Genomic DNA, 13,392 nt, shown 5'->3' with positions numbered 1-13,392 from the left:
AGTATGTTGAGCAAATCCTCATCTATAGCACCTTGAAAATAACATTACTTTTGGAAAAGACTAAAGAAGGCTTGGGGTCTTTTTTGGGACAGGCACATGCAGCTGGGTGACTACTATATGAGAAAGGGATTTAGGAATGCTCTTTTTGCAGCAAAGACTGCAACCTTTCTCTGTTGTTGAACCAGCAGGCATGTGACAAATCTGATCCCATGCATCTTTTAGGTTAGCGACAGTTAACAATGACAAAAAATAAAAACAACTAGAAATTAAATTAAAGTAGAATACATGAAGGTGCTACTGAGGCAAAAACAAAAACAAATCACAAGTAGGACCTAAAAGAGGACAGGGTTAGTCACATGGTTGGCAATGATTACAAACTGATAAGAAAAAACAAAAAGAACAGAAAAGACTTCTTTTGAGAAGGAAAGTGAGGAGAGAAGAACAGGGGAGAGAAGGGGAGCAACAGGAGACAGACGAGAAGATAGGAGGAAAGCAGAGAGGAGATGAATTAAATAAAAGATTGAATAATACACACCAGGGTCTTATAAACTGCTGTAGCATGGGTGCCACCTCTTGAGGACAAACGTAACCAAGACGACCAATTGTTATTGCTAAGGTAACGCAATCACGGTTACACACCACCAAACGCCAACCAAGACATGAGCAATGAGGAGGGGGAGGAGAAAAATAAAGAAAAAACAAACAACTCAGAGACATAAATCAACAGAATCTGTGTATGATAATAAACAGAAGATTTCACTAGTGTTGATTATTACTGCCCCGTCAGTCATGGGGGAGGAATGTAAAATATGACACTCTAAAAAAAACATACAACACGTTTAAGGGAGAACACATTGACAACTTTGACACGACATTCATAGAAAAAGGCAAAACAATGGCATCTGCTTTCACAAATCATATGGATTGAAAGGCTACTCAAATCTATTAGGAATGCATTAGCTTGATTTCAAATGTAGGTCTCAATGTTAACACACAGGCTAGCTGAAATGTAGCATGTGTTATGTGACTGGCCTACACGTTCAGAGATTTCTCCCTTAAACTCACAAATGTTAATTTTCCATAACAAACAGAAATGTTTTGGTTTTTGTTCTTTTGAAAAGAAATGACAGATTACTCCAAGCCAACTACATGGAGGGAGACTAGTATCCAGCACAGCAGGTTCTTATGAGGCAGAGAGGAGGGAGGACCTAAGTTTAAGAGACACAAAACTATGCAACATTCTCATTAACAAACAGGCATTTATGAACAGTCCAATGACACATGCAGAAAGCAGATGGTATGCTCATTAGAATTAAAGTTCAGTGCAGGATAAGCTGATCAGAGACAAACTGCAAAGTGCCACTAGGCACTCCAACAATTTACTGCCACATCCACCTTTAACTGACTGTGGTGTTACATGGCGGTCTATTTTATTTTAGTTCCAGTGATTAACTGGTTCTCTTGGATATTAGGGATGCACTGATTTGCTCAGCATTGGTGTATGTATTTATGCGCCACATACATTTTGAGCAAGCTAAATAGCAGGGCTCAAGTCAAACAGTGTCCCTTTGTACAGGGGACAATAGAAAACATGCTTAGGACAAATAGAGGTCTTCCCTGAGACGCCTTCAGAACGAAAAGACGCAGTGAAGAAGTCACTATGGACACTTCATGGGATGCCCCCTATTTTTTCCCAATAATGCTACAGTGTAAACGACAAATCTGTGGTGAGGAGAGCTAGTTAATTTTAACTGTTGGCAGCCAGTGGCCAGAACAAGGAGACTGCATTCAGTTGCATTATGGTGCGCTTAAATTTTATAAAGTAAGACTGAGTTGTGACCGTAAATTACGTAGTCGTAATGTTTTCAAATGAAGTTTGTAGTGGCACAGAGTCCAAAGCAATTTTCCCTACAGAGACAATAAAAATACATCTTCTCATATTATCCTATCTTGTAAAATGTAGTTTTTAGCAAGAAAATTGTATAAAATACAGGTGTTTGAAGGAGAAATTTGCTTGTTTTCACAGCAATATAAAATAAACATTAGAAAATGTTTTTTGAGATATTACATAAAGTAAAAAAAGGCTTTTGAAGCAGTTATTTCTATGATGTTTTTCATGCAAAATTAAACGTTTTTTAAAATACATTTGTGCGGTTTGAATTTGGTTCATTCACAGGTAGCATAGTGAACTGAATGACTTTAAAACAGTTAACATATTTCTATATAATGAAGACTTCTTTGTTTCCCTGACACAAAAGTGGGAACAAATATTCATATTCATATTCACTGGTATCGGCTCTCAGCTAAATTGTTATTTTAAACATCGCTATAAGTTTTGGCGAGGAACTTCAAAATCAGTGCATCCCTATTTGAAATCTCTAGGACACATAAGATTTACAAAAGGCCAGAACATCAGATTTTGTTCAGTAATTTTGAATAATTTAGTTTACGGTCATGTTTTCAATGAATGCACTGAAAACATGCCAAGAATAGTGAAAAGGTCCACTACTCAGATGAAAACATTAATAAATTGTAATTCAGCTGTATGACACAGTTCTAATTATCGTGTATCCTGCATCAAACATTGGCCATTCTTAACAACATTTAACATCTATTGGCAGATATGCATCCACATTTAAAGAACAGTAAATAAAAGCAACAAATAAACTGACAGCAAACAAACAGGAACACATCTACAGAGTCCCTAGATTTTCTGACATTTAGGGCAGGTTACACTTCACCCTTGAATGCACCTTTTTGATGAGAAGACCTCTTTGACTCATCTAATCAGAATTTCCAATTTAATTCGTAAAAACAAGAGCACAGTGTAACCTTTCTTTAAATGCTCTCGGCTAGGTGCCCTGCATTTAGTCACAGTTGGTGTTCTAGCAATCATTTATGCGTAGTTTGGTTTTCAGAAAATGACTGTCTTGTGGTAACAGTTGACTATGTGAGGCTGTGAGCCTATCTATCTCACACACTGCCTGTGCTTTGCTTTGTGCTCTGCTTTAGTATTCAGCTTCAGCTGATGATGCACAGTCAGTCCACATTAGTTCACTCCAAGACTGGGCGCTTACATGACTCTAGAGTGTCAAGACTTTCACACCGGGCCTTGCCCAGGTTTCATTTTCTTTTATCTCCATTTACAGGCCCTGTTGCCGGCCTGCAAATCATTTGCGAAAATATTTTGCATACTTTGGTGAAACCAGCCAAACCTGTAAGGCCCATGGCTTGGGAAGCGTTTCTGGATAGAGATTAAAGGGCAGGCCTGGCTGCCTTGTGAGTGTGGTGATTCCTGTCTGAATGGACCTGAGTGTGTGAGCACCTCCCTGTGTGTGGCGACCTGGCTGGCTGGCTCAGCACTGCCACCGAGTGGTACCTGTGTTCTCCAGTAGAGTCTTTGGGGTATTGGGCCTGTTAATGATCTCCACCAGCTGGTGCAGCACCATGGCAACGTACGGCTGCATTTCAGACCCTGAGGGCGTAGGAACAGTGAGAAACTATGGATAGATATCTGTCTGCTCTACTTTGGTAGCAAAGCATACTGTGCAAATGGTGACATGTTGTGGTAATTTGTTGAAACTGAAACACTCACCCATTTGAATTGATATCTCTCCAATTGCCCATGTTGCATTGTTGCACACTGATATTAATTCTGGGTTTAAATTAGTACCCAGTATGGGCATAAAATCAGCTGCAAGAAGCAAAGCAAGTTAACTTAGCAACCAACTAACAACTTTTGCCAAACAGTGTTCAAGCTTGATCTGCGTCTAACATACCGATGCATGGTTTGACGTGTTGGAAACAAGCCTTGGTTAAATCCCCCAGCAGGGCAAAAGAACTCTGACGCACTTCTGGCATTTTGTCCTGAACAGATGGAGAGAAGAACAAAGGTGAGCAATTCAAGGGACTTTATCAGTTTATCAGATAGGTGGTGTGTTATTCACTTTCTTCACCTGCATGCATTGGTACATGAGGGTGAGGATGTTGCTGCGAGCAACCAGCTGCTCGATGGTGCCTCCCAAACCCTCGGCCAGTCCACTGAGAAGATCCAAAGCAACGATCATGAAGTCTTTGTCAGGGGCCTCGTACTGGTCTGGCTGTGACTGATAAAGCTAGAAGAGTAAAGCATGGTAGAACATAGTTTACATGTTTAAAATAACACATAATACTAGATATTTAAACTAGAATTATTTGTAAAGCCTGAGTTATAAAGTTAAGTTCTCTATGAATGTTCTATATTATGAGGACAGTTCTCTATCCTGAAGCTAGATTTTAGTGATTGTAGATATAGTTTACTTGTATCCCTGCACCATAAACCAGCATTATTTTTTGGCTTCTTGGGGGCAGTGCAAAATAACATTGATATATTATCACCTTATAAACTTGACAGAGGTATAAAACAAGAACAATGAGCTGAGAGATGCTTAAAACCTCTGTAGAGCTACGAGGATTATTCTGACAACAACAACCTCCAAATCCTTCATACAGCACTTCTCAAACTTATTTAATTGATTATTGAAAATACAAACATATTGATTAAAGCAGCTTTACAGGAATACATCAGCCACCAAATTATGATTTCTGTATTAATTATTTACCACATGTTAAATTGAAATCACAAGGAAAACATTGTTTTTCCCTATTCGAATAAAAACAGTTAAAATGTTGAAAATTCTTAATGAATAGAGGTCATACCTTGCAGTGTTTTATAAAAGTAAAATTTTATCAACAAAATCTGTTAAAACTCACACAACCCATGCAGCATAATCAGTCGTATGCTTACTACTTTCTAAACAGCCAGCCCTTTCCAACGGGGAACTGAACTATGAGTGAAACTTCTACGTTCTATTCAAAGCCAGACCCCATGGACCAAAACGGTAGTTTTAGCTTGCTGAACACGGGAGCTGCTGGTCTAATTGTGCCTCGATCAGTTAGTTAGTTTGTGTTATTGTGACTCTGCTGAATCCGAAATAAGTCTTAAAAACACCAAAGTCACACAATAACACAAACAAACTAATCGAGGCAGTAGTAAACCAGCAAATACCGTTTTCATCCATGTAAAATTTGTCTGTGCGTCATCACACCCTGAGGATGGAATAAACTGATACCAAACCGCGTTGGTGTATTTTTTAATGTTTCTAACCTGTTAAAATAAAGGCCTCCCATATTTTTCAATCCATCTGGAGTGTCTGAACCTGGATCATTTATGCCTTTTTTTGGCAATATGTCTTTAAATTACTCTTATTATTTAAAAGTTATCTATGCTTTTGAAGAAATCTTAGATAAGTTTGACTTTCACTTTAATATTAAATATTAAGGTATTTGCATGTGTTTGGAAAGACCAACCGTTTAAATGAGAGTTGGATTATACCTCACAAGTTATGTGAGAGTTCGCCAAAAGATGTTTTGTTTTTTGTTATTGTTGAACACAGACCCCTATGATTTTAGTTGATCAAAGAAAGAAGATGTGATATTGCTTTAAGTTCAGCCTGGCTGCACAAGCCTTAAGGTCAAGAACGTACAGCTCCAGCAGCTCAAATGGGCCCCTTTTGCATGTAAAAAGATAGAAGTTTAGGTGTGGTGAGAGGACAGTATGTGTATACAGTCGGGGGTCCTAGACACTCACCATGGCCTGAGCGAGGGTCTTCTGGACCAGGTTGACACAGCGTTGGTACACGGGCTCACAGTAGGGCAGGAAGCCACTTTGGAGGGCAGTGGCCACAGACGAGAGACACTGAGGAGGCAGGCAGGGGGTAGATACCATCAGTGGCCTGCTCATATCATCATAACCATCATAGAACAGACTCACTATCAATTAAATTATATGTGCAAACCGGTAATAATTTTGTCAGCTATTTGTTTTTTAAAGAAGTCTTAGTCTCTATGTCAAATGTCCTTAGTTTTTTTTAAATTATATTAAGTCAACAACACCCTGATGCTTTTGTTTTTGTTGACTACAAGTCAGCATTTTAGTGTCTTCACACGCGCGCACACACACACACACACACACACCCCACACACGCACACACACGCGCGCACACACACACACACACACACACACTCACTCCAGAGACTATTATCAACATTAGCATTTACTCTCTTACTCTCAACTTTTCACAGACCATTTTATAATATTATCTCCTCTTTTTCAGTCAACAATAAAGAGAGTTTTTAGCAAAGTTCTTATTTTCTAAACTACATTTTAGTTTTGTCTTTTCTATCAATAATATTGCATATTGATATAGACACAGTTAGTGGAAAAATGGGAAAAAAAGGTTGTTGTCATCATAGCTTTCATTAGTAAAATGAAAACTGGTGCAGACAGTAAATTTCAGATGAAAACTCACTTCTAGTAGCGGGAAGAGATCTTTGTCTTCATCTTTCAGCTGGTTCCATTTCTGGATCAGCGGAGGCATCAACATCTGGATGTATTCCTAACAAAGAATACATATTCATTAAGTCTTCACACAGTATGCAACTAATGAGTGGATATGATAATTACAGACATTAATGCATCCCCCCCGCATACAATCAAAGTAATCTAGGAAGCATGGGGGTTTGTTGTTGCTTGTTTACCTTGTGGGCATGATGTTTATACCATAACTTTAAAAGGTACACTTTACACTACAAGCATTACAAAAGTGAAATGACGAAGGAGTAAATAGTGTGTGCTTATTTTACATTCACATGTACATGTGAAATGAAAGCGAGTCGGTGGTTCTGTTCTGCATACCGGTTTATTGAGATGGTGCCCCACTGAGTCCGCAAGTGTTCCTATGGCGTCGTAAAGGATGAGCAGATTTTTGTGCTGGTACTTGCTGAAAGCAAACACCAGTGTGTCCAGGATGAAAGCCAGGTAGGGAACCAGCTCTGTACAGGCCTCCTCCTCCAAAGTGGCAAAGGCACTGGGGGAGAGAGATTAAAAAGGGAAAGTGAAGGAAAAAAAAAATCATACAGCAGGCAGAATGGCAGGATGGGTTATAACCTCTCAGCTGTGTGACTCATTTTACAGCCCCACCGAATTCTGCTTTGTAAGGTGTTGTTTGTCGTGCAGTGTAGAGAGGGAACAAGGACCGATCACAGCCCAATCAGCAGCTCCCAACAGGCTGTCAGATGTTAGGATGAATTCCTGAAATGTATGAAATTTTGGTTGGCCGTCATCAGGCTCTCACAAGAATGAAGCAGGGCCACGAGTCAATTTCCCGACATCAGTGTCTTTTTTTTCACACTACGCCTGCGCAAGTGGCAAGCAAATGGTCTACAAGTCCCACTGTGTCACGACCCGTCATGTAGATGGTAAATATGGAAGCCAGATTGGACACGTTGTGGCAACAGCGTCTTCTTTGATATTTCTTCCTCCTATCTAGGGCTCCAGATTTAATGGAAATATGATCAAAATAGCAAATATGGCCAAGTACAAGATCCTAATCAAAGGATATGCAATTTTTCTATAAAAGTGGAATGTGCCATAACCCCACCTAAAAGTCCTATTCAAGACATAAATGAAAGAACTTGTTTGGTACAGATCCCAGGGAAAAGAAAATTACACCATCATTATTTTTTATTTATTTTTAACTGTTAATGAAATGCAAAAATACTATTTCCCTAAATTGCAACTTATTTCGCAATCTCAGTACATGTAAAAATAGTTGGATGAAAAAAAAATGTTTTTTTTACATATTGTGCAACTACTCTTATCACAATCAATATGAAAGAGAGAAACATCAGCAGTAATGCATTGTTGTTAGCCGGACTGCTGTCACATAGACCTCAGCAAGCAAACAAACTCCTACCAGCCTTGAAGCTGACAAATCTTTATTGACAATCGTCAATAGCCAGAACAGTGCGGAGGGGCTGACGGGCTGTTTTATTTTCTATTTTACACAAAGTGTGAGCACTCAAGTTGTAGTTTGACTATCAGAATGTAAAAACATAAATTGTGAGTTTTTGCTTTACGTTGGCGTTGGAAAAAAACATTTTTAAAACGGGCTCAGTGTGAAGATGAAGGTGGAACAAGGAAAGATGGGAGTCCAGCAGCAGTCCACATAATGTGCATTAAAAAGACGATCCTTTATCAGGACTTCTCGCTCACCTGCAAGCAGCCTCTTGCACTCGCTTGTTGCTATCCAGAATACGTTTGAGCAGCTCCGTCATTAGAGGCTTCAGGTAAGTATCTGGGGGCTGGCTGACAACCCAGTGGGCGTAGCGGCTCAGTGTCCAGCAGGTGATGGAACGCACCAGGGCCTTCTTGTCAGACAGACACTGGACAAGATGGGGAATGAGCTCCGGCAGGTACGGGATCATCCCCTGCATGCAGCCTGGAGACAAGGTTAAGATCAATGTTAAGAACAATGTAATTTAAGCAGGCATTTCTTCTGACTCATATACAGGGTGTCTGCAGGTATCAGACACTTAAATGTAATGCTTTAAGACCTTTTTAAGATTATTTTTAACCAAATTTAAGCCTGATTTTTGGACAAATAAGCTTTTTCTTAAAGAGTATCTAAGTGGTCCCGTCCAGCTTTTACGTCAGAATATGGTTATAAAGTGAGTTAAGTTAATCTACATTTTGCCAACAGATATGAGCAAGAATAGAGTAAAATATTATGTTTGGTGGTAGGTCAAAAATGCGGACTTTCATGCAGAAGAGCTTGACTCATTTTGACAAAAAGAAATTACTCAAGTTGAATTAGATCAAATATTTGGGACAATTCAGCACTCACCAATTCAAATTTAAGACTTTTTAATGACATTTAAGGCCTAATATCTATACAACTGCATTAAAGACATTTTAAGACTTTGTAAGGACCCGCAGACAGCCTGCATTTACTTAGAGAGACATTTTTTTCTTTCCTTCCTTACCTTCAGCTATAGCCCCCAGCACGAGGATGCCAGACTCTTTAACTACCCACTCTGGATGAAAAAGCAGTTCTTTGAGTAGTGGCAGCAGGTGCAGCAACAGATCATCCCTAAACACGTTGGCCAACACGTCCAGCGCTGCAGCTGAACACTTCCCTAATGTTTGGTGAAAAGTATAGAGACATACATACAAACACAGAGGTGTGCAGACAAACATCATACAGACATCACAGGTACAGTCGACACAAACACAAGACAGGTGATCAGTGAGCTGTGTGCTTCCAAATTTTTAGTAAAGACAAAAGCAAATGTTGAATAAGGACAGTTCATAATAAGGAGGCAGGTGTTGGAGGGAGATCTAGACAGCTTCACTGAACTCACGCAGGTTCCAATCAGAGATAGTATCATCATCATCATCCAGTTCATCATCCTCTTCTTCGTCTTCTTCGATCCCATCACCTTCGTGCTGCTGGGCAACTGTGCGAGAGCGATGGAAGCGTGGCCTGATGTCTTGCTCGTTGTCCGGAATGGCCTCATCTTCCTCGATGTCGCCCTGATGACAAATGTACAGGATGAAAGAAAATCATGTATGTTGCAACTCTGCAACTCACAAAAAATCATAGCATCATTAAAGTAATACTAACATCCAGAAATATTTAAAATAAAATATAGAAATCTGTACACAACTCAGTACACAGAACTTAATTCACCCTTCACTAAGTTCACCCTGGAGAACACAGACTGGCAAATCACAGCATAGTATCGACCAGCTCCAACCAGAGTCAGACAACTGAAGGGCTGTGATCCATAGACTATACAATCATTTTAGATTTTCTGCGTTTTCAGGCTGGTTTTGTGACATTTCGCCCCCTAAATCAAAAATACACATTTTTTGTTTTGTTGTGATTTACCAAATGTTAAAGATATCAGTTGTAGAGTTGTCTCCATTCTACCCAATATAATGGAACTAAATGGAACTCGGCAGCACTCAAAGCACAGAAACTAAATAAATATATAAAAAAAATCTGCATGCTTCCTTCTGCACAGTGACACAGTTGATGGACTTAGTGTAGTAGAAAGAAAATATTTCCTGCATAAAACTGCTCACAACAAGGTCTGTGGATTATCTTGAGTAATCAGGTCATAATTTCTGTAAAGAGACATGGCTGTTGAGTTTTTCAAATGTATTTTTTGGCACTTTGAGCTCCAGTGCAATCTAGTTCCATTATAAATATCTCTATGGCTGATATCTTCAACACTCTGAAATGCACGCATTACATAAAACAATCTAGAGTGACAAATAGCACTACAGTTAAGAAGTCAAATACGTATGTACTTTTGATTTTTGGGTGAATTGTCCCTTTAATTTTCTTGTCTTGACCTTATGGTTCACAGTGATCTGGTACTTCAGGTTTTAGCTTCTGTCCTCATCTTCTTCCCTGTTTTCACTGCTTGACTGCTTCCTGTATATATATATATGCTTCAAATGCACATTGTACACTCTTCCGCCTGCTTCTCTCCGAATCTGCTTTTTAATTTTTCCAAACATTAGATCTTCAGGGAGTGCAGTTAGTGACAGTGTGGGCTCCCTGCCAGGTTCAACGTCAAACAGCAAAGGGGCAGGGATTAGCTCGGGGTGAACTGAACTGACTGTCATCCTGAGTCACGAGGCAATTCATCGTCTTACTCACAGGTACAAATATTAGCCTATATAAACTGACCTTCAGCAAGATTATGTCAATCTCAGAATACTTCATCCCGTTGACAAGCACTGGAGTGAGCCTGGAGAGAAGGCAGAAGGAAAAATTATGAGAACAAAGGGCAAGGATAGGTCGCAGCCCACAGGCTATCACTCACGTGAGATTCCTGCTGTGGGCGCAGTTTAATGTGACAGTGTGGTGACAGATGTTACAGCTGAGGTCAACAGTCAGGGTTCTTAATCAGCCACCCTGAGGTGAGGAAGAAGAATATCACCCACGTACAAGGTCTTCACTAAGTTACTGTCAGGGTTCCATGTATCAACGGCTCCTTCGATATTACCACTGGAGTGTCAGTTTGTGTATTGTATGCATATTTATGTGTGTGTGTGTGTGTTCTTACTGGGAGAGGTGTCCACATAGCACTTCCTTACACACAGGCTGCTCTGCCAGAGTGAGCCAGAACTCACAGGCTTCCAAGGCAACATTTTCATCTTGGTCCTGAGTCCTCTGGAGCATGTACTGAGAGGAAAGGAGGGGAAACATAAGCTTAGATATTTCATATTTATACAACATCATGTTTTGTTTTTAAACTACCAATGCAACTCGACTGCAGCCAAAGGCAAGCACGTGGGACCAAAGGGAGTCCACAGCAGTGTATAATTAAAGAATAAGAGCATGAGTGAAATCAAGTTTCAAATATTCGCCTCCTTTCACTTGCTTTCAATTTGAGCAAAGAGGCGAATACAACATTTGCTTCCAGTGGTAAAGCAATTTGGTATCCTCGCATTGTTGTATTCAGTCCTTTGCAGCAGCCCGTGTTCCATTCCACCCCACCTATCCTTTCTGTCTACTGCTCAGCCATTATTTAAGGCAAAAATGCCCAAAAAACAATCTGAAAATTAAATAAAAGAAGTTTAAGTGGTTAACCCTGCTTGTTGCTGATATTGTATGATATTGGCCACGAAAAGTATAAACTGCCCTGCATGAGAGATGCTGCCTGACTGGCAGCAGGTCTAGAGAAAGGCTTAGCGCATATGAAAATGGAAAATGTACAAAAAGCATCATATTTCATAATATTTATTAGCAAGCTAGCTAATATTCATTTGTTAGCAAGTAAAGGAAACTAGCTAACATATACAATTTCCACAATTGGCACTGCCCACATTCAGCACAAATATTGCATAAGCAGGTAGCAGTCACTTGAATTCCCTCATGTGCGACCATACTGTCAGTGTGACAATATAGAAAACTGAAAAAAAAAGGCTTGCATAATTTCCTGAAGTAGCTGTACTGTAGTTTTAGCAGACTTCACTCAAACAGGTGTAAACAGTGTGTTTGTTGGGGACTATTTTCTGCTGCAAAGTTGGTGCACAAGCAAGTATTTATGGCACCCCAAAGTTTATGTGATGGACTAAGACAAAATACAGTTCCTATCATAAGAAAGAAACAACACCCAGTGCAACAGAGTGGCTAACTGATGTGTTTTAAATCGTTTTTTGAGCTATAATGGAGGTCTATGGCACAGAGGAATATGTTGTATCAGGCTTCGGCGAGACAAACAACATTTTGATCAATTCATTATAGGTTTTTGTGTTTCATGGGAATAGTTGACAATGAAAAAATATTGAAATGTTTTATATAAATTAAGGATGGAGGGAAAAATCGACATGGCTTAGTATCTCAATATTTTGCGTAGCAATACTGTATTCATATTGTATTGTTTCTATAAAAAAATATTAATATTGCAAATACAATTTAAACTTTTGGTAGCATCATGAAAAACATTAAAAAATCAAGTGCTTTTTCTGCTAGAGATATTTTACTGCAATAAAAATGACTGAGGTATTATGAATAGACTGAGAACTTAAGAAGATAAAAAGGATGTTTCTTTGGAGACATCACTTGCAGCTAAAAAAAGTTCATATATTGCTATGTTATCGCATAACTGAACATAGCGCAAAACGTTTAAAATCCCAATAATATTGCATTGTGACTTAAGCATAGTCCTAACATTGTATTTCAGGGCTTGTGATGACTCCAACACTTAACATAATTATTTCTTAAAAATCACCAGACTTATCCTGGGAATACATATATTTATTCTTCATCTATACACCAGTAGTCAACTACGCCTTATACTTCTGCCTTAACTCTGTCCACCTTTTTCTATAACCCCATGAACTCTCTCACCTCTATGATGTTATGCATGTGTGGCAGGAGGCGGTCCAGGCGAACTTCCAGCAGCATCACGAGAGCTCTGCACACATTCTTTCTCACTTCTGGTTCCTCATCTGTTGCCAGCGCAAACAGGTTCTACAGAGGATAGAAAGACAGCAGGGTCAAATGTCTTCCCTGCAAACTCTATTTTATTACTCTATTTTGTTTGCGGTTGTAGTTGTTTCCCAAAGTGTCTTCCAAAACAAATATGACCAATCTAAGGCTAAAACTGTATTAAGTGTATTTTGCTCCATGTTTTGTAGCAATTTACTATTAACAGATCTTAGCTTCCATATGGCATGACTGCAGACATCTTATCTCTTTAACAGCCTCTTGTCGCTTTTTACTGCCTGACATTTTAAGGATGGTGCGTGTTGCTATTAAAAGCGCCCAAACTCTTGGTATTTTGTTACAATATTATATACAAATGTTACCCGGGGCAAAATATGAAGCTAGCATTTTATTTTAAGTTTATCGTCTGTATCTCTCCTTTCAAAGCGTCAACATAAAGCGCACATTCAGCAATAAAAACAATACATTGAGGAATGCAAAATAAAATTAAAAAGGCCAGAAAGGGGACTACATAAGATCAAAAGCAGAAAGCAGTCATGAC

The 13,392-nt window shown here is 39.2% G+C and overlaps 1 protein-coding gene across 3 annotated transcripts in view; it reads right to left on the bottom strand.

The window, feature by feature from the left end:
- Positions 1-13,392, bottom strand: part of tnpo1 (transportin 1) — a 34,044-nt gene that overhangs the window by 1,960 nt on the left and 18,692 nt on the right. For all 3 annotated transcript variants that reach the window (XM_042508966.1, XM_042508964.1, XM_042508965.1), the window contains exons 8-21: positions 12,753-12,875; positions 10,963-11,081; positions 10,584-10,644; positions 9,244-9,415; positions 8,866-9,018; positions 8,096-8,321; positions 6,737-6,908; positions 6,351-6,437; positions 5,630-5,737; positions 3,957-4,115; positions 3,780-3,867; positions 3,596-3,694; positions 3,380-3,475; positions 536-611 (exon numbers count right to left, since the gene is read on the bottom strand). In XM_042508966.1, the coding sequence (XP_042364900.1) occupies positions 536-611; positions 3,380-3,475; positions 3,596-3,694; positions 3,780-3,867; positions 3,957-4,115; positions 5,630-5,737; positions 6,351-6,437; positions 6,737-6,908; positions 8,096-8,321; positions 8,866-9,018; positions 9,244-9,415; positions 10,584-10,644; positions 10,963-11,081; positions 12,753-12,875 (1,739 nt within the window). The remainder of the gene's footprint in view (positions 1-535; positions 612-3,379; positions 3,476-3,595; positions 3,695-3,779; positions 3,868-3,956; positions 4,116-5,629; positions 5,738-6,350; positions 6,438-6,736; positions 6,909-8,095; positions 8,322-8,865; positions 9,019-9,243; positions 9,416-10,583; positions 10,645-10,962; positions 11,082-12,752; positions 12,876-13,392) is intronic.

This window comes from Plectropomus leopardus, chromosome 20 (assembly GCF_008729295.1).
Source record: "Plectropomus leopardus isolate mb chromosome 20, YSFRI_Pleo_2.0, whole genome shotgun sequence".
NCBI classification, from domain to species: domain Eukaryota; kingdom Metazoa; phylum Chordata; class Actinopteri; order Perciformes; family Serranidae; genus Plectropomus; species Plectropomus leopardus.
This window is presented reverse-complemented; position numbering and strand designations above follow the sequence as displayed.